At 43.5% G+C, this 27,488-nt stretch overlaps 1 protein-coding gene across 5 annotated transcripts in view; it reads left to right on the top strand.

The window, feature by feature from the left end:
• Window positions 1-27,488, top strand: part of unc80 (unc80, NALCN channel complex subunit) — a 139,197-nt gene that overhangs the window by 39,562 nt on the left and 72,147 nt on the right. For 4 of the 5 annotated variants that reach the window (XR_016283020.1, XM_089544603.1, XM_089544602.1 and 1 more), the window contains exons 14-32: window positions 329-567; window positions 1,955-2,145; window positions 3,810-3,958; window positions 4,215-4,359; window positions 4,880-5,051; window positions 5,904-6,176; window positions 6,424-6,614; window positions 8,386-8,598; window positions 8,716-8,851; window positions 9,104-9,367; window positions 11,959-12,084; window positions 15,007-15,171; window positions 16,139-16,338; window positions 17,166-17,285; window positions 18,343-18,432; window positions 22,413-22,652; window positions 24,577-24,715; window positions 26,182-26,290; window positions 26,905-26,977. Coding sequence is in view for 4 of the 5 variants with exons in the window: in XM_089544603.1 (XP_089400729.1) it covers window positions 329-567; window positions 1,955-2,145; window positions 3,810-3,958; window positions 4,215-4,359; window positions 4,880-5,051; window positions 5,904-6,176; window positions 6,424-6,614; window positions 8,386-8,598; window positions 8,716-8,851; window positions 9,104-9,367; window positions 11,959-12,084; window positions 15,007-15,171; window positions 16,139-16,338; window positions 17,166-17,285; window positions 18,343-18,432; window positions 22,413-22,652; window positions 24,577-24,715; window positions 26,182-26,290; window positions 26,905-26,977 (3,235 nt within the window). In the remaining variant the exon portion in view is untranslated. The remainder of the gene's footprint in view (window positions 1-328; window positions 568-1,954; window positions 2,146-3,809; window positions 3,959-4,214; window positions 4,360-4,879; window positions 5,052-5,903; window positions 6,177-6,423; window positions 6,615-8,385; window positions 8,599-8,715; window positions 8,852-9,103; window positions 9,368-11,958; window positions 12,085-15,006; window positions 15,172-16,138; window positions 16,339-17,165; window positions 17,286-18,342; window positions 18,433-22,412; window positions 22,653-24,576; window positions 24,716-26,181; window positions 26,291-26,904; window positions 26,978-27,488) is intronic. The other variant, XM_089544604.1, reaches the window with a different exon arrangement.

Below are 27,488 nucleotides of genomic sequence, written 5' to 3'. Positions count from 1 at the left end.
AGAACATCTTGGGTAAAACACCTGGTATGAGCCTATGCCCTGAGGTGTGTAATCATAAATGGCCCTATGTATATTTTGGCTGATTACATTTTGTGATATGCTAATGATGGTTTTTCCATGTTGTGATGACTTCAGATTGGGATGACTGGTGACTCTGTCCTTGTAGGAAAAATAGGTACAGAGAAATGAACCGAAACAAAAAAACAGGCATGCTGTTTATATTGTTATGGAGGTATCAGATGCTCAGACCACAGAACTACAAGAGTACTGCCGTTCATTTGATAGACATTTGAGTCAATGAGCTGTCCTCATATTTGGTTCACTGCAGAGTAATCAAGCACCTTGGCTGTCCGCACGGCTGCGGAGAAGGTCATCGGTCATCAACTGCAGAAACTGTACGCAAGCAGGCCCACGCCTGCTTGCTGCGCTTGCACCGTGCGGATGAGGCCCAGTTTCGGAGATTTCTTCGTGAACTTGTGCGGGAGCGCTCATTGGCGGAAGTAGTGGACATCTACCACGCATTCATGGGCTTCTGCGCAGAGACTGGATCACTGCTGTCACCTATAAGTGAGTGCACAGTTCACCAAGCATTGAGTGCAATACGTATTATATATGCATGATTTTGTGCACACAGTGTCGTGACTGACATGAGCGGGAAAAATTTTCAGTTATGTCCATGAATGCTATGTGAGGCTGCTGCAGGAATGCATGTGCCTTTTTGTTGTCATTACTGCCTCCACTTTGCAACGCTAAGGCTGAGATGTCTTATTTGTTATCTGCTACTGCCTCTTCCTTCTCGTCCTTTGCCAGGCCTGCTTGGGTCTGGTAAATTTTTGTACTTGAACAGAGGACCGCGGACATACGGATGCTGAGGTGCATGAACGTAGATGTTAAATGTGTTCCTGAATTAATATGTGACTGCATAGGTGGTGCAGTGCCTCTTGGGCTCTGCTGCATTTGCAATTGAAAGCAAAAAAAAAAATTGGTGTTGTACTAGCCCGTTGCTGAGGGGCATCTCCTCTGCACCCTTTTCTAGCTGCTGCTTTGTAAGTTCCCATCGCATAATGTTTAGAGGCAGCCCATGGCATCAAAGGAAATGCAAGTATCTGCCATGCAGACTCTGCTTCAGGTGTTCACTAGAACTTCCTGATTGATATCGATCTGATAAATACATGCATGTGGTGAATATTCATTGAGAGAGGCTGCAAGTAACCAATATTTTTTCCTTGCTTTCAGTTCGGGATTTAGCTTGGGGCCAGCTTTGCTGTGGGTTCTGTGGCTGTCTTCTGCCAGCCCATTTGTCTCTTTCCTTGCTGCTCGCAGCATTAGATACTTTGCACCTTGTGCAGTTTTTAACATTTCACAAGTCTCACAGAGTTGTGGCATTCAGCGAAACCACTCGGAATTATAGTGACAAGATACTAAAGTGCATTAATGTTACTATTAAAGCAAATTCAAGGAATGAGATACCAAAGGGAGCTAAAATAATTCACGCTTGATAAAAGTAAATATGGAAACAAGTAAGTATGTAATGATGGGACAGTAGCACCAGGTGCAGCGCTACTCCAGACTTTGTCTGACAATAAATTTCGAGAGAAGAGCGCGAAGTGCAAAGCTTACAGCAGCTTTTCCAACGGTCAGTTTCTTGGAAGTTTTTTTTTTTTTTTCCCTGATTATCATTTTGTGGGTGATGTTTTTCCATTTATGAGGCATCCTGTTGATCAAAAAGAGGGGCTTTTAGCACCCCTTCAAGTGCTGTCTTTATTTATATGACGTAAGTCGTTGCTGTGTTGCATGTGTGTGTTGCATGCTCATGTGGACAGGCAAGGTTGCAGTTTGACCCTGCTGAGTAATTGTACAGCTTTCGGAGCCAATTTTATATTGTTCCCACCATTCTTTATGCATTTTAAAATTGCATGCCTGTGAAACACTGCAAGTGTGCTGGATTTTTCAGCCCAGAAGAGAACTAGCACGACAAGCAGCCAGGATGGCAGTGTGCACAGCGGATATGCCAACAACTTTGGAGCCGGTCCAGGTGGGATCTCCGGAAAAGGCATCGAAGGTGTAGTCGTCACGTGCACGTTCAAGTCACTGGTCACACGACTGGCCAAGTGCAGCCGTGAGCTCAAGAACCAAGAAAACATGGTGGGTGCCAAATTCCACCTTTATACAGTGGCTCAGAAGCGGTTGAGGCACTTTGCTGTTTAGTGCTGAATCTTGATGGGGCTAAGTGCGGAAATACCCGTGTGCTGTGTCTTCAGCACTTTTTTAAAAGCACACTGAGGTCAACGCCATTCCATTAGTGTTCTTAGTAAAAATATATTCTATAGATTTTTCTGGGTATGTTGGTGTTTTTCTGGCAGCAATTATGCAGTTTTTGCTGACAAAATTGCATTTAAAAATCTTGCCATCACTCGATTCAAACATGTGACATTACACCAAAACATATTTCGTCGTGGTCACCTCTTGGAAATGAGTCGATGTGTTGCCTAGCCTCCGTGATTCATGCCAAAGAGACTGTCGATGCGCCACAGTTTATTTGCAATACTGGCTGATGATGTCAGTGCGTGTGTTTCATTTGTTGGCCTTTTCTGGCTTAAAAAAGTTCAGAGAAAGTAGCGTCTCTGTTATTGGCATGTACATAGTAATCTATAGATTACTGCAGTACAGGCCAAGTTCAGTTTGTTCTCAGTGTCCCTTAAAACCTTGTTGTGGCATTCAGTTTCGAGCACCGCACATGGCTTTTGATGTTAATGTGGGAGGATGTGTGTTGGTTTCAACTGGTCAAACGCAGTTGCACTTTGTAAAAATGCTTTTGTTGAAATGCTTTTGTTGATGTATATAAATCAGTTTCATTTATTGGTTGCGCTGTGTATAGTGCATTATTTAAGATATAACTGCACTAAGATGCAGTGCACGGTATTAAGGTTCTGTGATGTAATCGTGCAATTTTTTGCGAGTTTTCTTTAATTTCTTATTGTTCAATGTTGAGAGCAATATCTTCGTTATAGGCAATGAAAAATACCAATATGTGTAATCTTTTTTTTCCGTTATTGCAAGCCATCAGATTTTTTGAAAGAGTTGTTATAACTCTGTTCAAAGGAAAGTTTTTCATTTTGGTTATATTGGGATGCAGTTTGTGTAGCTGTAAAGTGCATATTTGGAAGGATGTGGTAGTAGTTGGATTGCTTTGGTCTTAGCACTTCTGAAGTGACTGTCTTTATGAGTAAACGGAAGTAGTGAGATAATGACATGATTATAGTGATATGGGTGGTAGGAGCAGCCTGTTTAATGACAAGGATGTAGAATTTAGATAATACCTGTACTAGCTTATTCTTGAAGTGTAACTTTGAAAGTGGCTTGCTACTGCTTTTGAAGTAGAGAAATTTTCCAGGTTTAGGAGTCAAAACTCATGCCTACGGTATGTAAAACCACTTCTCTTTTCATATGGCCCTGCTACTAGGTTTAAGTTATTGGCATAAACCTGAATTTTTTTAATTTTTTCAGAAAAATACTAGTCTTGAGGTGGTGTCACATTGTTGGTAGTTATGGTGATGGGTAGAGAAGAATTAACCTGCCATTGCAAAAGAGCCTTAAAAGTTAGGGGGCATATCTTATCTATAGTACAAATAATGAAGGAAGAATTTTTATGCCCTGGTGCTTTCGTCCAGCGTCAATCAGCAGTGAATACTTACTGTTGATGAATGATGTGGAATCAACTAGAGGTATCATGTAGATGTTGTTTGCTATCCTTGGTAGGCTTTCTGCAGAATGCAGTGATGCTTGTGTTGTGCTTTTTTTCTTTATAGTCTTTATATTGTGATCTGCGTCAACTGATGAGCTATGTTCATGACAACCATGGGGGCATATTTCGAAGGGTGGCCTTGAGTGGGATGCTTGACTCTGCAGACCGTCCAAACAAAAAGAAGAATTATGTACCAGGGACAAGAATTGTTAGGTACTCCGCTTGACCTTTTTCTATTTTTGCTTACTGTTACGCAACACTGGAAAAGGGTTAACTTGTAGTTGGTGTGTTATCTCAGTTTTGCTCTAGCTTTTGTGTTGTCACTGTATTAATCTTATGTGCCATTTATGAGTCAGTAGTGTCAATGCATGTATTTCATCACAGTGGTGCATGGGCTTTGAAAGCTTGTTTATATTAACTAATTAATTTAACTCTGCATGTGTAAGCTTAAAACGCTTTTTTTTTCCAGACATGCAAAGTCCTTAGAACACGAAGAATTGAAGGACCCGTTGTTTTCGTCAAATGTTTTCATCATTGATGAAACAGCTGTTGAGAAGAGCAGCCGGAAGTCCTTCTTTAGGAAACGAGGTGTTAGAAAGGTCCCCAGTGCTCAGGTATGGTGCCATTACTGCGTATGCTCATTTGAACTGTTCCATATAGGGCTTCACTGCATTTAGTATATGTAACAGCAATGCCTGTTTGTTCTGAACAACCTATGTCTAATTCAAAATATCAAAATACAAAAAAATAGGGTAACATAATCGACGATGTTGAGCACCCATGTGTGTCAACTTCTAAGATAACCTCTCTCTTCCTACTTACGAGGCAAAAAGTTAAGAAGAAAACGCTAGTCTTGCAAATATGGAGTTGCATGAGGCTGTATCGACCATGGAACTGCGAGAAGTTTCACAGAAGTGTGAGAGAATGAGCAGTAGTACGATTGTTGTCATCATGTGGGTTATTTTGAATCCAGCACAGGAGGGACCATTTCTTCATGGACATTTAGTGCCTTGGCTGGCTCTTGAATGCTGAAAAAATAAAAAAAAAAGAGACTAACTTAGCTAATCCTGCTTTCAAAAGTTGGATATAATGCAGAATGCATACTATACAGGCACATCTTAACTGCCTTTGCAGAGCGTCATGGATGAGAAGGAGGATGTCTCGGCATGCCCAAGCCCAGCGCCAGGACAGACAACGCCCTCATTTCCCCGTCAGCACCGGGCCCTGACTCCTAGGCTTAGCGTGTCGGAGGGAGACAATATCTCCCTCACTCCTAAGCACAGCAAGGGCTCTAAGTTTGCACTGGGTACGTATTTACTTTTTCTGTCACTCTGTGTGCGCTTTCTTTGGAAGTATGTGCCCCATTATGAAAGAATGAAGAAAATAAAAACACGCCCACATCTATGGCCTCTGATCTATATCACCACAAGGACTGTGGCTTTTGCATTAATTAAAAACCTTGTTTATGCAAATACTTGGGCTTGATCGTCTTCAGCGCTGAATGTAGTGCAACAATTTTTCAAAACGCATTGCATGGACATGCTATTCCAAAGCAGCTTGTTTCCTTAGAACAGCATCTTATGTGTTATAGACTCCTGTCCAGTTCGGCAAACTGTTTTTCTGCCAATTTTGGTAACAAGCTGTGTTGTGTGGTGCAGTGTAAAGTATGAATTGCATATCGTATTACATTTGCACCACTCAGATGTGGCGTGTGTTGCAGTGAAAACAATGTTTATGTGTGTCTGGCCCGTAGTGCTATTCAGACACATTTTGGTATTTATTATTTCCTCTTTATTTATTGATTCTGGTTCATGGTGTATTCCAAGCGTAGAGAGAGCAGGAAAAAAATGATGCATTTAATTTTATTTAGGCTTGTCCAAGCATGCTATGCTGATTGAAACAAAAAATCATGTAGTAGTTGTGATGCAGTGAATGTTTAAAAAAAAAATGCATGGTGTTTGAAATCATGTGACCAAACAAGGTAACATCTGCATGCAGCATCTGCGTTTATATTTTATCATTCCATTAACTTTACTCTTGCATTTTTCTGTGCTTATGAACACCGAAGCTGGGATTCTAGTACAGTGTGTGCATGTCTTAAAGTGCCATCCTGTTTTTTAAAGTGTTGCGACAGACTTGAAGCATGCTGTCCACGCAGTGGGATGGCTGAAAGGGGACCGGAAAGGTGAACCGGGTGAAGAAGAGTACGGTAGTTCACCTGGAGGAGTTGGATTAGACACGTCACCCAACACGACTGAACGCCTGATTCGGCGCTCGAGCGGCATGAACCGCACGCCCAAGATGCCGCCCAAATCTGCCAGCCACATGAGCCTGACGCTGTTGCGTGCTCGTCGCCGCATGGAGGACCAGCTCACCAAGCTGGGTTTTGGCCGTAGCAAAAGCAAGCATGGCAGCTTTGAAGAGCCTCCAGGTGGGTGGAAAAACTTTGTGGCTTACCCACATGGTTTCTGGGAAATGGTAGAAGAAGTTAGCCAACCATGTAATTTGATTGCCTAACATTGCAAATACCTTTAGTTTCCTAGCATAGCTGAGGTGAATTGAAACACTTGGCTATGGGAGGCTCCAAGTTCTTTTTTGCATAGAGTGCAATTCATTCCTGAGTGTGAAGCCTGCCTACTGCTGTTAAAAACTGATGAGAAATGCCTCTTTGTTTGTAGATCTGAGCCGGCGAAACTCTTTTGACTTGGATCACAACCAGAGAGATGGCGAGATGCTCATCATGAAAGAGAGCAAACTGGTCAACACCCGGCTGGTCTATGATGGCATGCTTCGGTTTGCCTTCCTGCAAGAGGTTTGCCAGCCTGGTACAGTTCCTGATTCACCTTTGCTGGCAGCAGCATTAGATCTGGTAAGTTTGCTGTCAATCCTACCTCCTGCGCTCTTGAGAGTGTTGTCATCGGCCTCACTTTATTGTAATTTTTGGCTTCTTTTAGCCTTTACTATAGTTGGATACAACTCAAGAATGAAGCTGCAAGTACTCCTCAAAGGGGCCTTTCAGCCAATGGTGTTGACTGATTGTCATGATGTAATGGTTAATCCGTGGTTGAGCCTCTTGTACCTGCCAGCCCCATGCGATGTGATGCTAGCCAGTGCAAGGGAATCAACCAGTACCGGTCTGCGACACTGGCTGGGGGGCCTCCTATGATTGGCATTTCCTGCTTTGTTCTTGAGTTGTATCTGACTATAAGTGAAACATGTTGCTGCTGTTAAGTGGCCTTATGCACATAGAACATGATGCTCCACTTCTGTTGAACATCTGTGCAGTACAATAGCATTATAGAGAGTTATTGGATCGGGGCATTTCTGCTGTTGTGGCATTTGGTTATAAAAATAAATAGTTTTTTGACAGTTTTGTGTCATCTTGTGGCTCCGATGAATGAGAACCTCGTTAGTGATTGACACCAAGAAAAGCACCGATAATCTTTAATTTTCTAATTTAAGCACAAAATAAGGCTTTGTTTAGTGCAGAAAAAGTAAAAAGGGGATTTTAATTTGAGGATTTTGCTTAGAACAGTGCCGGACACAACAGTGTGGCCAGTGTGGCCACTTGTGTTTTAATAGCATCATTAACTGCTGGCCTTTCATTTATCCATTAAACAGATCTCTCATTTATTATAGTTCTTTAAGCTTTTTTTGTTGTGTCATGCACACTGTGTTCGATCTCGGCCGAGTTCCTATGGATCTTTTGGGGACCAGGAAGGCCCCAAACTGTATTGCATTTGATGGCACTGGGCAGTGTAACATAGGGAGGCTGTAATAGCTACCTTAGTGTTTTGAATTCTTTAAATGTCTGTCTACAGGGCAAAGAAGTCCCAGTTATTTGAAAGGGACCCGCAACGCTTTTTCAGTGTGGTAAACAAACCGAACCTATTGTTAAGTTAGATGTTTATTGACATCTCAGCCAAATTCATCTTCTCTGTGCACTGAAGGAGACCTTTGACCTTGTTCATTTTCTTGTGGTTATTTCAAATCCTTGTCATTCTTCATGTTTCTTAAATGCCATTTTTGCTTCTTGCACATGGTAATTGCAAACAGTCCTTCGGTCTGATTCCTTCAGCATTACAAACAGCAAATGCCAGTGGGAGCAAATTTGCTGGTAAAACAGGCAATGCAAACTGCCTGGTCTGCACCTAAAGTGGCTTAGTGCCACTTGCTAGAATAAAAAAAAATAAAGCATTCCACCAGGTAAATTGTTGCATGCATTGCATACCTGTGCTGTTGGAGGGGTGAGGAAGGGGAGCAGGTTTTGATTGTTGTTTACAAACAAATATTTAATGTGAAAATATTAAGAACTCTGGAATATTCTTAAAAAAAAAAAGACTTTTTGCAGCATGTGTCAGTGTGCTGCAATTGAGGGAATGCACTGGGATCCCATTGCAACTCCAGGAATAGGAACTGGCGTGTAATCTCTACTGTAAGAAACTAAAAGGAATTTAATTGTAGCTGTTATTGATTGCACAGAATAGAATTGGGATGGAGTAGATGGTCCCACTTTGCAGCACGGTTATGGACATGTATGCTTTTGGTGTTTTTCTGCATTTCAAGCTTGCTGACATAACCTTGAATGAAGAATTGAAAAGTGACACATCATTGTTTGCTGTTGTGTTGTAAACACACAGAAAGCTCCGGTGGTGTCCCGTGCGGCCTTGTTCTTGGAGTGCGCCCACTTTGTGCACCGGTGCAACAAAGGCCAGTGGCCCACCTGGATGAAGCTGAACCTGCCTGTATTTCGACCGTCGGGTCCGTTGGCCAATCGAGGCACACCCTCAGGCTTGCACCGCACGCACATCCTTCAGCGGGCAGCTGGGAAACTCTTCTTCCACTGGGCCGAGGTAGGCACACCTTCATTTTCTTGGCTATTGTGACTTAGCTGGACAAGCATTTCAGCAAGGCTGTGAGTACCACATTTGCATTTAAAGCTTGAACTTATTGCCTCCTGTATCCTGTAGGCGATCGGGGCCAGACTTGAAGAGATGCTGCAGAGTGAGACCCACGACCCCCTGGAGGTTGCTGCCATCGCAGCCGATGAGCAAAGGCGTCGACAGTGCAGAATGGAAGACGAAGAAGAGGATTTCTTAGATGAAGGTGAGCTGCAGGCACTTATTGTAGTGGAGGAGACCTCGGTTGTGCGTGTTTGGAGTGAAGCTTTGCTTAACTCAGTACGCTTTCGAAAGGAGAGGGTTGTGGAACTACATTTGCTTGGTGTCACGTGCCTTTAAAACGGAAAACTGGTGCTGTTAGCTCCTGTTTTTATACTTTGCCTGCCTTTTTGAATAGTGCTCCTTGCTGACATGTGTGAGTATGTGTGTCAGCCCATGATTTTGTTGTGGTCTGCAGCAAGCATCAACCCTTCGGGCAACATTTGCCCATTTGCACTAAAGATGGCAGCCTGCCAGCTGCTTCTGGAGATCACAGCCTTCCTGCGGGAGACATACCAGCTGCTACCGCAGAAGTCTGCCCGCACGTCGGCTCGCGACCGGCTGACCTTTGAGCCTCGTAGTGTCAACGCTAATCGTCGTTGGAGCATGGCCCTGAGCACTCTGGGAGTCAGCCAGACTTCGGCCCACAGCCTGGTCTCACTGGCTGAGCAGACCCACCCAGGTGCAGACCCACCACTCCTTTGCTAGGAACCAGTCAGAAAAGCATTGCTGCCTGATCTTATACCAAGTAATAACAGCATCAGCTCAGCAGAAGATAAAGCAGTATGCGTAATGAGCTTGGTTTCGTGCTTGGATTCCAGTGGAGACGTTATCACAAATTTATATTGTTTGCAGGCTGTGAAGCTCGTAGCACTCTCTTGAACCATCTGTGGATGATGTTCCATTATATAAGAGGCTGAGCAGCAATCAGTGACTACCAGACTTTCTTTCTTATTTTGGTAGCACCCAGTCACAGCATATAAACTTCTTTTCACTGTCTTCAGGTTTGCTGTGCCTTCAATATCACAGTGCCATTATTTGCACATTCTGAATCACTCTTCCTGCATTCACTTTGGTAGGGCCGCCGCGGTGGCTCAGTGGTTATGGCGCTCGGCTGCTGGCCCGAAAGATGCGAGTTCGATCACGGCCGCAGGGGTCGGAGTTTGATGGAAGCGAAATTCGAGAGGCCCATGTGCTGCGCAATATCATTGCACGTTAAAGAACCCCAGGCGGTCGAAATTTCCGGAGCCCTTCACTACGGATACCCCATAGCCTGAGTCGCTTTGGGACATTAAACCCCCATTAACCATAAACTAATCACTTTGGTAGTGTCTGTGTTTTAATGTGAAGCTTTTGCTGTCATAATTACTATGGTTTATCATATTGTGTGGGTGTTGGGATGCCTCCAAGCTTAATACTGTGAATATTTCTGAAATATTTTTTTCTCATGTGCCCCCTTTAAGATGTGTAGTTTTATAAAATTGTCTGTTGTTCTTTTAAATACCAGATGAGGTCAAATGGAGTGAAAAATAAAGCTGAACATCAGTAACACAAGTAAAGCAAATGTATATCTGTTTTGTGTAATATGCAGGTCTTCTACAGGTGCTACCTCAGTGCTTCGGAGGTTATTTTGCAGGCATATGCCTGTTCCAAACTCTGCCATTTTTATCTTAAAATCTAATGCAGAATGCAGCATTTGTCTTAAGAATGTGCAAGCCGTTGTACAATGGTAAAAAATTCACCTCTTGTGAAAACTTAATGATTTCTTAGGTTTATGCTGGAATTGTTGGTTGCCTGTTTCACTTCACTGTGCGTATTTAAAGGGACCATGCAAAGAATTAAAAGCCGCTTGTAAATGTTAGAAGTGATGCTCAGAAGCATTGACACCAAGTGTGAGTTTTCGGAACTGAGCCGGCAATTTATTATGAATTTTTAAAAAGCGTGTTTTTTAAATTTGCGGGCCATTTGGTGTCTTCGTAGGGAGCCATTTTGGAACCAAAATCGGGAAAACAGACGTCACTAGTCCCATGACGTCGGCAGGCCACCACACGCTGTCATTCGCTCGAGCCGCGGCAGCTACGACGTCACGGGCACACTTCCGGTAGCGGTGAAAATCGTCTGCTCGAGCCGCCGCGCGACCCCCTCGGGTACAGTGAAGCACGAGCCAGCTAGGAATTGCCTTCGCGCGTATGGTTTCAATTTACCTCTGCCGCTTCTTTCTGTCGCGAGTTCGGGAGCCAAGAAAGCGCAGAGACCGGAGAGACGCTGCCGACGCACGCTGCTCCTCGGGAGTGCGACAACCGGAAGTCGTAAACCGAACGTCAGGGAATGACGTATTCATGGGCGGAGCCCAGTCCCGGAGCTGTTTTCTTTATTTTTTTATGGTGCCCCGCGCGTACCAGTTGAGGGGGGAGAGGAGGAGAGTGATTTTTAATCGTCTATAACTTCGTTGTTATTGATGCTAGCTCAAAAATTCTTGCGCTGAGGTGACGAGTGATGGATTGCCTATCTTTACGTAATCTCAATAAATTTATTTCATAGTCCCTTTAAGTCCACTTGTCCATTTATGACAGCTACACTTTTGATGAATTCTTGCCTCTTGTGAAGAAGTCAGGCATGGTTATAAAAACTCAAGTACACCAATTATAAATTGGTCACAAAATGAATATCTGGGTGCCTTGTTTTCACTCGTCACATTGTTTGTGCAGTTTTGCAGTTAGTGCAGTTGTTTGTTGTTGGCAGACAACAAACATAGTCACAACAGACTTCGTCACTGCAATATTGGCCAACAGCTGCATTGGTGTTGTAGAGATTTGCACGAATCGAGGAGTGATTGCAGAGTGGGAAATTACTGCGCTGTCTGGGTTTCAGAAAATGGATCCTATTGAAGTACGCAACCAGCAACCGTGATTTTGCTATTTGTAATTTATCTCGCTTTGTGAAACAGACCATGCATGTCAAACACCACTGATGTTGAATTTCTTTTCCTGAAAGCAACATGCACAACTGTGTCCATTTTTTTTACCCCCCCCCCCCCCAAGATAATTACTAGTTTTGGGTATGGTTATGTTGTTTTTACTGGGGGTCATCCACTTATTGCAGACCTTGGTGCCATAGTGATTGGGTTCCATACGACTGCTAGTTGTCTATGCTGCGTTCAGGATGTCACTGTGTGCTCATATTTTTTTTTTTTATTTCCTATTCTTGATACTGAGTTGTGGAAGCTTGCGAGTCCCTCTTTTATGAATGGACTTTTGTCTTTTCCTTTTCCAGTTGTGGTAGGAGAAAGAAGAATTAGTTTTGTGCTGCATGAGGCAGATGCTGAAGGGGAGTCCGAGAACAGCAGCAATAACACAGTGAACGTTCAGGAAGAGCTCATTCTTCCTGATGAGAAGAGAGGTAGGTGCTTGAAAATAAATTTTTCGGCAGAGATATTTCTTTATCAGTTCATGTTCTCCTGCACTTTATCTTTAGGCGCTTCATTGAGCGTTGCAGTGATATTTACTTGGGATTTCTAAAATTTTTGTTTTGTTGCATCATACGGGTTAATAATAATAAAAAAGAAGACCATAAAGCATTGATCTCTGTGCACAGTTGGGCCTTGCGGGGGATAATGTTTTCTGTACAGTGTGGACCTCCAATCTGCACAAGATGTCTCAGACATTTATAGCAAAGCGAGAGCAGCAGGCCATTCATATTCACACTTCCTTTAAACTGCTGCAGTAAATGAAGTGGAAATGTTTTCTTGCACACCAAAATGGACTAGATATATGGTGACTACAACTGTATTTTCAAGTTCTTATTTTGATGCACTAATCTAAATGAATACCTGAGATGTAAAAAATTAGTAATTGTAGAAGTGGCTTCTTTGTGTGATCAGAAGTATGTACTTTCACATGAAGTAAAAGTAGAACCGCTGCAAAGTCACCCAGACCAGTAAAATTCTTTACTATATCAGGGTCTTTACTACATCAGGGTCTTTACTATATCAGTGGCTAGTGATGGCACGGCTCCAAGGATGCTCTCAGGTAACTGGCTACTTACTAAATCCAGTGTTGGCTTACATAACAAACACCCACAAACACCTTCCATTCTGCTCTTATTGTTCCTTTATGTGGTAATTATTTATTTTCAGTTATCACATTTCATGTTATCACGTTTTCAGTTTTGTTTTCGTCTTGTAGAAGTACCCCATTTGCACAAACACAATGCAGCCTACAAATATAACGAGAGTTTGATTTCATGTGAAAACCAAATTTTTTCATGAATACAGCGTCCTTTCCTGTGTTTAAAGGCAATAGTTAAGAAACGCGTGACACAGCGAGGGCGGTGGTACCGCTCATTCTTGGCCCCTGTACTTGGAGCTGCTGAGCTGGGAATGTTCTCCCTTTTCTTCCCTTCCCTATACTTCACTACAGTTTTACTGCCTTTCCTGACCCATGTTGCCTTCTTTCTGTGTTCATAGCATAGCCAGCTTTACTGTTTTTATTCCGTGCGCGGGTCCAAGGACTCCAGGCTGCCGTCTAGGCGGATGGGCTGAACAAAATCCTGTATGTGTCGGAAAATAAAGTTACCTACCACTACTACTCCGTGCACGCCGCACACTTCACCTCACGGCCCCAAGGCCTTCCAAAAGTTGGCTTCTCCTCACAACTTCCGAGCTTAATGGTGGAGCTATCTTAAAGAGCACCGTTTTATCATCTTTGGTATCCATTTGTTTTAGAATGTCGGCCTCACGCGTGCCGCGTTTCTTGTCATTCCGCGGGAGGTACGTCGCCACGGCCAGACGCTCTTTACTATAGGCATTTCTGTGAAAAAAAGATCTTTACTACAACCAAAAAAAAAAAAAAAAAGGTACAGTTTTCTATGGGAGACAAACTGGGAGCGCAGCTCCACTTTACTATACCCGATTTTTTTACTATATCTGAGTTTACTATAGCAGGGTTCTACTGTACCTACATTTCTCATTGCTTGCAGTGACTTGTTATGATTGGCTTTTATTTTTCAATTGTCGTCATGGGATCAAATACCTACGTTCATAAGGCTTCAAAACTTTTCCTTCTTGGAAGATTGGACATTGCCATTAGATATGATATGTTGTAGCTCGAGCTGATGTCACACCATAAAGTTAATAACGTCGTTATTTTCATTGTGTTTAAAGTGACTGGGTCTAGTTGTAGATAAAGAAAGGTGCCTATGGTGATTGACTGAGAAAAGAAAAATGGGAATAAGAAACCTCCTGTGCTCTTTTCTTCTCTGAGGGCAAAGAAGAACTGGTTGCGGCAGCTGCATTGCATCTTGCCTCCTGTTTTCTGGAGGGGCATAATTCCTAGTGTGCACATTTTATCGGTCAGCATTCTCACTGGACAGACCGCAGGGATCAGGTTCATTATTCAGTCAGTGATCGTGTTAATGGCGCTCTTAGGTTGCAGACCACAATAATGATCACAAATGCTCTGCAGTAAATTTTAGCAAACATCCTAATACAGCTGTCACCATAAAAAAAATTGCAAATAAAGTCGCCGACCGATTTTTCAGACTGGGCACGACCCAGAAGATGGTCTGATTAATTGAACTGTCAGAAAATTTTGTGAACTTCAAAAAAATACTCTTTCTGCTAAAAACCACCTTTAAAAATTGCAAACTTCACCGCTGCCCACATTACGCTTTGCAAGCGATAACATTACACTATCTGAACTAGAGTCATGCGCATGAAAGCGCTTTTGTCATGCCCGCACCACCTCTCGTCACATGGTCTTTCTACATCACGATACCAGACTGTGTGACACGGCCACAGGTTATGCCGCGAACAAAGGCACGTGCTGCACGGAGCAAGAACAGCAAGTTTCCTTGGCAATGACCTCTATAGATAGGCATGGAGAGATAACTCACTGAAAGACTCGAGAGAAAGCCAGTTCCTCTGAATGCATCCCACCCCCCCCATCCAGTTTGCTTTGGTTTGAGAAGAAGATGTTAACTTTTTTGATAACAGTAGCACCATTAGTTCACATTATTCAACAATGTCTGACATTATCATTGTTACCTACTTTATCTAACATTCACTTGTTATCTGACATTAACATTGTCATCATTATTTATTACGTTGTCTACCAAAATTGTGATTAGATAACAGTAACATTTCCTAACAATAGATAAAATGCCGCCTCTAGGCATTTCATGCCTAGAAGCTCTAAGCAAGCACCATCCGCAAACACGGAGCACTGCAGGAGTTGAATTCATTTGCAAGCACAGTGTGACAGCTTTGCTCATGATGTTTATTACCTGCTTTGTTTTTTTGTTGACCTGGCTCTGTCGTTGCAGGCCGCCGCATTGCCCAAGGAAGGCCCCACCTGCTGCGCAGGACGGGAGGTTCGACGGCTGGCCACAACTCCAGCTTCAAGCGCTGCAGCCTCAAACTGAAGAAGCCTGGCGACCGCAAGTCCCGGGCACGGTCCTCCACATTCGCAGAAGACGAAGAGGAGGGAGGTGAGCGGGCTCTAGTAAAAGTAGTGAGCACAAAACGAGGGAAGCTGTGTGCGGGCTGAGTGACACGCCATTGAGAAATTCTGTGCAATTTCTTGCTATTATTGACCTCGCGCAGTGCATCCTTTATGAGTGCTTGTGTAATGCTCCGTCCAGTGGACTATGGAAACATAAATGAGGCCTAAGAATTACATCGTTTATTAGTGAAGAAAATAGTTGTTACAAATTCTCAATATATAAGCCGAGTCTACTCAAAGATAAGAAATGTTTTGGAAGTGTGAAGGAAGACTTAATGGAGGGAAGAGGGTCTTAGAGAAAAAAAATGTTTATTAAGAAATCACAATCATGAAATTTTTAAAGAACGTTTCTTTTTATTTAGGGGGGGAGGGGTAGGGGGAGGGAGGAGGGAGGGAACTGGGTGCTGATTCAAAATGTGCCATTTAATTTAATGTAAAACAAGGCCTGGTGCTATTATGCAATATGTAATGGAAGTTTGTGTCAAAAGCTTTTAAGAAATTTTCCTGCAAGGATCTTGCCAAAATGCATGCCATTGCTCTTTCTTGACATCAAAGAACGCAGCAAGGGCAAAATTATCATTCTGCCTATCACTGAAGTTGAGCTACACAGGATTTTAAAGTTGCTACTTCAGAAACGGAAAGCAATGGTTGAATGTTTACAATAAGTGTGCCTGCTTATGTATTTTTCATCACTTCTGCTGCGAAAATCTTTCGCAGCTCAACTGGTTTATGGAACAATTTCCAGTTGGTTCCAATTGGAACCAACTGGAACCCAGTTGGTTTTATCCGGAACCATCTGGAAATTGTTCCATAAACCATTTGGGCTGGGAAAGATTTTCGCCACTACTTACTCCTTTGCAACTGTTGTGCCATGCATAGGCCATGCCGCTTTTCCAGGCTGTGTTGGCTGGTACCTGTGCACATTTTCTGACAGTAGGTGGCGACGTGTGTAGGGCTGCGCAGAACGGAGAGCATCAAGTCCCGGCGCAAGGTGAGCGCGGTCTCGGACCGCAGTGACACGAGCGAGCGGGCAGACGTGAGTGGGGAGGAGTCGCCTGGCGTGCTCAGCGACGAGCCGGCACCAGAGAGCCCCGTGGACCTGCTGGACGCAGACGACGCCACCGTCATCGCCACCCGCATGCCCTGGCTCAAGGTGCGACCTGTTTGCACTTGAAAAGTGGGGAGGGAAATGGTTCAACGGAGTAGCTACATGAAGGTTACGGGTTTTGGGCTTGTGCCATTTATTAATGCGCAAACCCGTGGAAAAATGTTCTCTTTGTTCGGCCCTGTTTCAATTACTTTAAACATGCCCCGCAATGCTTTTTGGCAAAGGTTCCAACTGTCTTGGATACCTATGGGCAGTGAAGAAACCGCTATCCCCTGAAAAAAAGGGTTAAAGTGAAGGGCACTGAGAACAATATTTATTTATAGTGGTGTCTCATACTGGTCACATTGGTAGAACTTTTTAAGTTCAGCGATAGAATTGTGTCCTGTTTTTAAGTCTACTGGAAGCTTGTTCCAAATTATGGTAGCAGCATAAACGATGAGTCTTTTGTCATGGTTGTTATGAATAATTGGAAGGTTAAAGCAGCACTTGAAATGATTCCTTGTTTGACGGGCTGGATGTATAAAATCAGAACAGGGTACTGGAATGCTATGATTAAGAATTTGTATCACCACACAGAATAGTTATAATCTCTGGCAGCACAAAATTACATAATATTTAGATCACGGAACAGTGGAGAGGATCTATTAAAGGATCTGTTATAATGGCTATCGATTATACCATCAATATTTGCTTGGAACTTTTTTTTTTTATTATGGCTCTTCTATACCGTTATAAGTCTGTTGCAAGTGGGCTTTGGTGCATTGGCAGCTTTAATCCTGGGTATGCAAGTTTTTTTTATTTTTCTGGCTGCTGGCTTTTGTTATGCACTGCAGCGTAGTGAATTTTTTTGCCAGTGACACTGCTGTTTTTAGGTCATCGTCCAACTCTGCGGCACCTTGCACTTCACCTGCACACACCAGCAGTTTTGCCACCACACCTGCTACAGGAGGCAGATGAGGGCCTGCAATCGGCTTGCAAAGAGTGTTCGAAAGGTAACCGATGCTCACACTATTCAGGAGGTATGGAGAAAACAGCATGCAAGATGCTTGTGTTACAGATGTTGGCAATATCAATATTGCATAGTGTGTTGTAGTCATGAGGTTCTCGGAGAACTTTGGTTTCTGGTAGAAATTAGATTTGGTGTTGCTTTCAAAAATGGTCACCACGTAGTCGATGATGACTGTCCATTTTCTTGCACTAAGCGACGAAGCAACAAAGGGGCATGCTGTGGTACAAGAGCACAGACAGTTCAAGCTGGCACTTTAAGCATTGCAATGCATTACCAGTGGATTTTGTGTTTGCACAAAATCTCCCGTGCACCTCATGCCTTCAGTTTTGTTTTTTTTTTGAAAAAACACTGCATTTTTTTGTGCTGCAGAGCTTTTCAGAATGACTTTTTCTTTGTCACCAATGGCATTGGCCACCAGATTGTGCGAACTAAAAAGCCATTAGTGAAGTTAGTTAATTGGTTAGCTAATTAGAACGACTTTAAGAATCACTGAGGTTTGCTGCTACTTATAGTTTGTTCCTGATCAGATTTTTCTCTTACTTTGGCCACCCTATTTTTGGCAATTTTTGAAAGTTTGTTGAAACACCCGTTATACTAGCTTCCATAGGAAGTGATTTGTCAGGGTGCAGCATTTTTAATTTTACATCGTGGTTTTTTTAGTGCATTAGCACTAAGTCCCCCTCTCATCGATTTCGCTGATGTTTGTCTGAAACCTGCTTGAACTGAAATAAAATTAATTATAGTAAAACAATTTATGGCCGCGGGTACGTTTCAAACGAGGGGCGGCACGAACAGACCAGCCTCATCGACCACTGCATTAGACCACTACACCATCGCCGCAGCTGAACATTTCGTGTGTTTAACCGCCAGTCTCTTGCATTGTGCGTTGGGTGTCGTCCTCTTCATCAACTTTCACCCATGCCTACAGGTCCGAACACCAAAACTGAACTGAAAACTGGAGTGCTAGCTTGCTTAACGCGCATTTGGCCGAACCACTCTAAATTGTTCGTCATTTTTTTCTCTTCACATCTGCTGTGCAGGTTTATGGAGATGACTTTGGACTTATCCAAGATATGGGCAAGCAGCAAGAAGATAAAGAAGGTGGAAAAAAAGACAAAAAATTCAAAAAGGTGAGAACTGTCTTTGCACAACAGAGATTGACCTTTCTAGCTTCTTAATCAAATATTTTTAAATTCTACCTTTCACTTACCAAGTAGATTAGTGCCACTTGGTTTCTGTCAACTGCATTGCCATATTTTCCAGTACATAAGTCGCACACCCCTGCAAACTACTTTTTTTTTCCCCAAGAAAAATAGCTCATAAGTCATATCGGTTTATAAGATGCACCGTTAATTGGGTAAGCACTGCAAAAATGCACTCAGGATTCCTTCGGTAAAGAGTGTGATGAAAATACACGGAAGTGGCAGCTGCTGTGTGCAGACAGTGCATGAGCTGTAGACCAGATTTTTTTACCCTCGCACGCAGGCTGCGGGCGCGCTCCTACTCTCGACACCAGTCGCCATCTGTCGGCGCGCGCGGCCCGAGGGACTGCGGGTCGCGCCGGCGCCGCGCGTAGAACGCATGTTTACGTGTTCGCTTCGGTCGTTGTTGTGCTCCATCAGCTAACGTATGAGGGTGTGTGCTGTGCGTCACTACTCACATTTTCCCTCTTCCAGACAGTACTGCCGTTATCTTGTGCGCAGTTACTCGTTAACGTGACATTCGAGGATAGTCGACCAGGTAGTGTACGGACTGGAAACCGGCACTTCTAAGCAGATTTCTGCGCTGTCATGTCGTTTGTTGTCGCCTTTTACGTGCGATATCTTCTATGATACTTTTATGCATCAGATTGTAGATCTATTGATTTGACTCAGTGGAGTAGTAACTGGATAGGCGAGCTGCAGACTGAAGGTTGTCCCGACGGAGCGCGTGTTTTCGATCACCAGTACGTGTTCGGCATCCTTGCGCTGAGCTTGCTCTTGTTTCCATTAAACACATTTCATGCACAGGATTGTAAGCACGACCGCTACCGATTTCAGCTGCTTTTTCCGCACGCATGTCAGAGGGATCTGGGGGGTAAAGGTATATCTATAATATCTTTCTGCTGTTGGTATACCTACACTAGTTTGGTTTGGTTCATTAATGTTTTACGTCCCAAAGCGACTCAGGCTATGAGGGACGCCGTAGTGAAGGGCTCCGGAAATTTCGACCACCTGGGGTTCTTTAACGTGCACTGACATCGCACAGTACACGGGCCTCTAGAATTTCGCCTCCATCGAAATTCGGCCGCCCCGGCCGGGATCGAACCCGCATCTTTTGGGCCAGAGCCGAGAGCCGTAACCACTGAGCCACCGCAGTGGTGCGGTATCTACCTTATTCACAGGAAAATACTATGCGCAATTTCATTACATTTTCCACACTTAGCCAAACGGCTACGCAACGCTCTCACACGCGGCGAGAGCTCCTGAATAAAATAACGCGACTTCGGACGTCAGAATTAGTGAAAGCTGGATTAGCTGCTCATATCTATTCAAGCTTTGATAAATTAAACGAAAGTACGTTTTTATGCACCAGGTTGCATAAACCATGACAAAATTTGTTTTCTGTTGGCGCTGCGGCTCAGTTGAGCTCACAGTGGTAATTTGTTGATAAACTGGCGCGGCGACAAGAAAGCCCTGTTTGTGGAGGGGGGGCTTTATGGCCGGCCGGCAGGAAGGAATAAGAGTGCATGGGAATTGGAACTGCATGCTAGCCGCACACCTAATGCTTGATATTGAACAAAAAGTTTCTTTGCGGTGGAGCACTAAGACGGAATTCGATATAAGCACGAGCGCGTTCTAAGCGCCGGCACAATTAACTTGAATGTCAAACTAAATGTCATTAAAATGCGTCAATGTTATCGCTTTTATAACGTAAATACTTCCTGCAACACAGCCACGCAGCGGAAGTATGCTCGACAATGTTTTTTTAGTGCCCGAAGCGCGGCTATATGCAGGCGCGGCCGCGGAACTGTCGCAGCCCCGCAGTCCCCAAAGAAACGCCCGCACCGCGGCGCGCCAGTCGGTGCAAAATGGCCGCGCCCGGGAGAGGCTCAAAATTCTGGTCTATAGCCAGCATGCCTTCCCGCAGTCTGCCTTTCTTGGTTGGCTTCATCGACCAGTGCTCTTGAGGCTTAGCGCCGTCTTGGATAAATTTTTCACTCACATTGATTGTCTCCCTGCTGCCTGGTTCCCATTCTCCAGTGCATATTCAACGGCACGCAACTTTAATTTTGTATTGTAGCTCCTTTGCCTCGCAGGTGGCGTCATGTAGAGCAAGAACAACACATGGTGCTCATGGAGCCAAATGGATGTGACGCTGGAATCAAAACTTTCAAGAATATGGCTGGACTGGCTGAGCTGGATGCAGCGGCGGCAGTGTGTGCTTTGCACCGCCACTGCATCAGTCCAGTTGGGGTGGGATTATGTGATCTTACCCATAGATCACATTTAAACATAAGGCAAGATAACCGATGGTCCTTAAAGGGATACTGAAGCAAAATCTGAAAATTGAACAAAAATGCTGAATATAGATTCTCAGAATGTGAGTACACCGAATCTAGTCGTCACTGCGCATATTTTTCAGCGGATGGTTTTATTTTCGATGTTTCATGAGCGTGCACCAAGCCCTCCCGGCCAGCGCGAGCTGAAGAGCGTGACGTCATGGCACCCTCCCGCGGCTACAAATATGGCGCGCCCTTCGATGCATGAAACCTCGCTTCGGACTGGTTGCGTCGTTGTTACTGGCTTCTTCAGCACACTCACTGGCCATAAATGGGCCACCGGTCTTTCGCTTCGTCTCCTGTCACCCATAAGAAAACTTACGAGTAATAAATTTGCTTTATTTTTTATTTAGAGCGACGATTCTGCCCCCTTTAGGCTAAGAAGGGTGTCGGTTTGTTGACAACAATGCTTCCCCTCCTAACCACCAGATGGCGCCACTAGTCTGAACATCGTCGCGCTTCAGTTTTAAAAGTGAGAATGTTAGAAATGGCGTAAGGTCCGGAATAAGTAGCTGCATTTAGCGGACATAAGCATGCATACGGTTATGGTATGTAGAGAGCATCGGTTAACATTTTGACATATCTGTGTACGACGTGAGCAGACGACAGACATGGAAAAGCCGCGAGTAGCGATGGCAATCGTGCTTCTGCGGGAACGGTGGGCGCGCGGGTGTAATGACGTCTAGTCGCAGCTTCCACAGGCGGCCGCCAGGTGCAGCGATACGGCAATAAATCGCGAAAAAAAGCGTGTTATCCGCCTTTTTCGCTAAAATGCTTGTCATATTTATCAATTTTAGCAGTCGAGCTCTTGTTTACATGCAAAAGAGCAGCTCCAAAAGTTTGGTTCAGTATCCCTTTAAGGGTAACGGAGTGGATTCCAAGAGAAGGCAAACGTAGCAGGGGGCGACAGAAAATTAGCTGGGCGGATGAGATTAAGAAATTTGCGGGAATATGGTGGCCGCGGCTGGCGAAGGACAGGGTTAATTGGAGAGACATGAGAGGGGCCTTTGCCCTGCAGTGGGCGTAGTCAGGCTGATGATGATGATGATGAAACATAACTCGCCTTTTACCTCTATAACGCATAGATTTTTTTTCAAACATAATCTCTGGATGGCAAAAGGTGGCACCCAGTGGTGTGTCATTTTTCATTGTGTATAAGTTGCACCGTTGTATAATATGCTTTGATGAAAGATTCAGAAAAAAAAAATGTGATTTATAGAGAGTATAATATGGTAGTTAAATTGTTGGGTGCAGCCACCTTGTGCTATTTTCGTTGCTGTGATGACTAATGTATGGCATACGGTATGGTTGAGGCATATCATTTGGCATATATTTGGTTTTTTGCACAGTTACTTGGGAATGGTCAGCCAGCTCATATGTAAGTGGTGCACTGCAGCCAATATCATCATCTTGCCTGTGCAGTTGTTTTGAACCTGCTGGAAATGCATTTTTCGTATCCTTGTACAAATCAATTCTTATCTCACTGTAAGTCCAAAGTTTGCTGTCTGTTTATGGGCTTCTGTTTCTGTGCGGTTTGCGAAGCTGCCTCTCATAAATTTGCGCTTGCAGATCATCACAGGGCCGAGCTCACCGTTGAAACGCAAGGCGAGCCTAGCGCACAACCTGGAGAAACTGGAGAAGGCGCTGGATGGGGCACGGTCGCTTCACAGCAGTGCCACCTGCCTGGTGCACGACGTGGAAGGTGGCCTGCCACAAGAGACAAAGCCACCTCTGCCCCAGTCTGGCAAGGGCAAGGGCGCCAGCCCAGCCAAGGAGGAGCACCCCATGCTCAAATACCTTAAGACTCAGGTGACGGCCACATACTATATATACCCTAGCTATGTTAGGGAGGATATGGAGGGCTCTGCATTGATGCATTCAAGCTGCACATTTTCATGCTTAATGCTTGTACTCTACTGTATAAGTTGTCGCCCTATGTAAAGAAGTGCAGAACAGACACCTTCGTTTTCTTACTGTAGCTCAGTTAAGTTAAGGTCAGTAAAAAATGTTTGTTTCCTCAAATGGGTACAAGCCATGGCCCAGCCTGGTGCTGGGCTTCCTGGGGTGCATAGCTTAGGAAAGTGTCCTGCACCTTTAAATGTCCTGCCACTGTGAGCTTGAACAGGCCCTCAGTGCTCTAGCTTATTAAGTTAAGGTTTAAGAAATATCCGTGCATTTTGTTGATATGTTTTGTAGGCAATGGCTTTTAGTTGCTTTTTATTTTGATCAATAAATGGTGCCTGTGTGCTCTTTGTGGTGACCATTTGTATTGGGACAATGCTGCTGCAGAACAGGCAGTGTTATAAAAACTTAAAAGAAACTATCTTGATAACTTTTCAGAAAATGCAGAAGGTGCACAAGTTTGTTTTGGGATTATTTAACGTGGGTAATTTCAAATTTTGATGTGCTTTAAGTATGCAGGCTTTCTATGCCAGGTAACTTTTTTTATTTTCAAAATACCGTATTTTCCGGTGTATAAGACGCGGTTTTTTTTCAAAAATCTTGCTGGTGCGTCCTATACAAGGGTGCGTCTTATATGCGAATTTTCCGTCTTTTTTTGCGAGTTCAGAAATTACTCAGGTTCATGTTCAAGCTTTTTTCACCGAAAAAATATTACTACCAATAACGCGGTTGTAACATGGTTAATACTTCAATACGGAGACCGCCGTGCGCAACTTTTTTAGGTGAACTTTATCATGAAACGGCGGGGTTGACCACTTCCGGGATCTTAAACACGCGGCTGTTTCGGAGGCCCCAAGCAAAAATAATGTGAAGTGCCAAAAGATGGCGACAGTCGCGCTTCTCGCCATTGTCAAGACAAGCCAAGAGAAGCCGATATTTTTTTTTTAGTCACCCTTTGCAAGTACGAAGTGCGAAGAGAATGCTTCAGACGTGTTGCCTTTTCGATAGCGCATCCGGAGATGAAGACATTGAAGGTTTTATGTAAAAATAAATTGTTATGGACATAAAGAGAGTTCTTTCGCTTTTTTTCTTTTGTGCTAAGACGTGGGCTGGTATGGCGTGAGTGTTGCCTTTTTCGATCACTCAGCGTTGCTTAAGAACTTCTCACACGCACGGTGCATTTTGCGATGGTCGCATAAGCATGTTTAATTAAGCCTCACTAGCCTAACTGGGTAAATTGGGGTGCGTCTTATACACGGGTGCGTCTTATATACCAAATTTTTCAATGACAGCCTGCATATATGGCGGGTGCGTCTTATACAAGGGTGCGTCTTGTACACCGGAAAATACGGTAACTTCAGTAGGTGACTTAGTACAGTAATCCATCGGGCATACTTTTCCTGTATGATTCATCTTTTTGTCATTCTAGGCTTGCTGGTGAGTGTAACAGATCACTGTTCTCGAGCTGAGCCTCAATGTTTTTTTGTGCTAAGGCTAAATGAATAGGCCTAATCCCTCATCTTTCTTGCTAAATTTAATGCCCTGTGATTCTCCCAATCATGATTCACCTTTTTAAATTGATTTTTGACTTTTTGCTTTCATAGGCCACTATTATTGCTCTTTAAATTTATTTTTCTTAAACTTTGCAATCCAGAAAAAAAAAAAAATGTGCTTAAACACAGTCAGTTTACAGCCTGATGTGAAAATGCATTCCTTGCTCTGAAAAAACCCCTATTAAAAGTTGATGCCTCTGTTTCACTTCGTTAAGAGTTGTGTTACCGAAAGTGAACGTAGCCACTGAAAACTGCTGTCTTATCCGTCTCTTTTTCAGGTAATGAGCTTGTTTCACAGTCCTTTGTCAATGCTTATAAAAGGCACCGTTGTGGCCACTGAAGAAACCTTCATCGAAGCTATGCCCATAGCCTGGGAGCTTCTTCTTGAAAGCGACCAACAACTGAGTGCTGTGGCAGGTACGTTTTGCGCAGTCTTTCTGTAAATGTTCTTTTTTCCTAATGGTTGCACATAATGGAAGTGTTGCATTTATTATGTTTTATATTTGTGTTTCATTTCAAGTTACTTTTTACCACCACTGACTAATGTAACTGTGAAAACGTCTGTAAATTCAAACAGGCTTGATAAGTGAGAACTGAGTCGCATATCTTATCCATGGGCTAAACAGCGTATCGTCCACCATGAAAGCTTAAACACATTTGAGAGGCGAGACAGCTACATGAATGGAAGGGTATAGAGGTTGGCATAGCATTGGAGAGTAAAGAGAGAAAAGATTGTGGTTGAAAATGAAGACAGGGAAAGGATGACTGTAAGTCTGTAATGCAAGCTGGCTAAGTGTGGGTCTATCTAGAGGCAGTAGTCAAGTCCCTGACTCTATAAAAGATTGTACAAGACCTGGATCACCTGGATCACTTGAACATAACTTCTTCGGTTGAAATACAGTTGTCCAGATAAGCTAATTCGGTGGCCAGTTTTCTTCATTCATGTGTGTATTTAGGGTAAACACCAAGACCACGGTTTGACATGTTAGCTGACACAGTTCAAATCATCATAAATCACGTTGCGGGGTAGTTTAAATTTCAACAAAAGAAATTGAAATCATCATCCATGTGGCAGAGCAGATACATGCAAAAGTCTGTGAAGTGAGAAAAATTTTCATCTGTAGCATACATAATCAACTATGAAAAATGTCTACATGGTCTATCAGTGCAACCAAAAACATTATTATACTTGAAACACGGCTAGAGCTACATGAAAAGGATACATGTGTTTAGATTTGTTCTCTGAACACATTGATTGTGTATATCACAATACAAGATTCTAAATGATTGCACAGTTGCACAGGAGGGAAGTTAAGCTCTTTTATCTGAAGTATCCGGTCATGCCAACAATGGATGATGCTATCAGTTGGAGTTGTTGAGACCGTTCACCTGTGTATGCGGAATGTTGGAAGTGCTGCAGTGTGTTGTGCTCTAGAGCGTTCTTTTAAGGCTGTTGGGACAAATTTAATGCCTTAAACTTCTGTGGACAGCGTTCTAGTCTTTTTTTATAATTCGTTGGGCCCTCATACCAGAAAACATCCTATCATATAGGTCTAAAATTTATGCACACTGATTAAAAAAAAAAATTGTGCTTACAATATTGGTTCAGTGGTGTGAGTGTAAAAACTAAGTATAAGATGAGGAAAAATAAATGGGGAACCATTTGCTTGAAGGCATAGAAAACTATGAGCTCGGCTTGAGCAAAGAAGAAAAAGACAAGAAGATGTCTTAGAACTTGCATGTATTAGAATTTTTGCGTCGAGGGGGAGGAGCTGAAACGGGGGAAGGGAGCTCACGCTACTCCAGATTGCACGTTACACGGGATCATTCAAAACATGAGATGTGCGCTTTATTCCTTGCATTGCATTTCCTTCTCGCCACAGCTGTCGTCTTTATTCTGGCTGCTGTGAAAGCTCCTGAACATGCATCAGAGCTCTTGAGCCGAGAGCTTAAAAGTGAAGACACTACACAGAAGATCAACGCTCTTCTGAGGTACATAAGTCTACCTTGGAAAGGTGGCTCTGACTTCATCATAAAGGGACATAAAACATGTTCGGAAGGCTATAGAGGCTTGGAAAGGCGTTTGCACTGTTAAATGCTTGTGGAAAAATGTTTTAATATGATTTTGAATGGTAGAAACTGAGTAGTGTGATATGCTTTCTAAAAAATTGTTATATTCACACCTGTGAACTTGATAGAAAAAAAAAAGTGTGGTGGTTGTTTTTATACCCTCATCGGCAGCAGCACTGGTAGTTACGATGTTGGTTTATGGGGTTTAACGTCCGAAAGCAACTTAGGCTATGAGGGAGGCGTAGTTACGATGTGTCGTGCTGAAATTTTTACTTAGGTTAGTTGCACGCAGGACAGATTAATTATTTGGGCACAAACTGCTGTTAGGCCTCTGTTTTGCAGTAGTACAGTGTCAGATCGTTTTGCTGTCAAATACGTAACCAAAGCGCGATCGTGTAAGAGCAGTGAAACCTTGTGGGTGAAGATTGGAAGTTCTGAAAAGGTACCTAATGAGGAAGATAATCATTTTCACCTTTTAACTTTGTTTAATATCAGCATGAGCATCTAAATACAGCACTGTTGCTATGCCCTTTCAGGTTCCAAGCACTTTGGAAATTTCGCTACCAGTGCTGGTTGAGGATGGAAGAGGCTGCGCACTTAGTCTTCAAGGTAACCTTCTAGCATATTGCCGTGAATCTTTGTAGTGTTTGTTTGTTCATTTTTCAAAGCTGCTGGCATGCCGCTTTATCGCTTTGTTTGTGGTGTAAGGCGCGACCAGATTTATCTCGATTGATCGCATCCAGGCTGAGCCGATTCTGCGTTGTTTCAGAATGTTGTAGTAACTTTGCACGCTGTATCTCAAAAGTTCGTTGTCGGCTTTAAATTGAGCATGGCCGAGAACAGTGGGGATTCCGTTCGACGACCGCTGAGCACGCTTGCTGCTATGCTGCCGCCGAGTGATTCAGTTCTTTGTGGGTGCAAATCGGCCTCATAAAGAGTTTTGTTTGAAAGCCCTCTTCGCTGCCTTCCTGCACGTCGGACTGCCAGATTTGTACATGCAGTTTTTCATTTGAGCTGACGCTTTGGTGCCTGCCCTCAATGTTAAGTGTATTAAAAAGGCTACCCTTAATTTTAACTTACAGAACTAAAAAATTTGAACAAATTTTCAGTTCCCTCCAAG

The sequence above is a fragment of the Amblyomma mixtum genome, chromosome 5, assembly GCF_055824585.1.
Source record: "Amblyomma mixtum isolate Tamu chromosome 5, ASM5582458v1, whole genome shotgun sequence".
In the NCBI taxonomy this organism is placed as follows: Eukaryota; Metazoa; Arthropoda; class Arachnida; order Ixodida; family Ixodidae; genus Amblyomma; species Amblyomma mixtum.
This window is presented reverse-complemented; position numbering and strand designations above follow the sequence as displayed.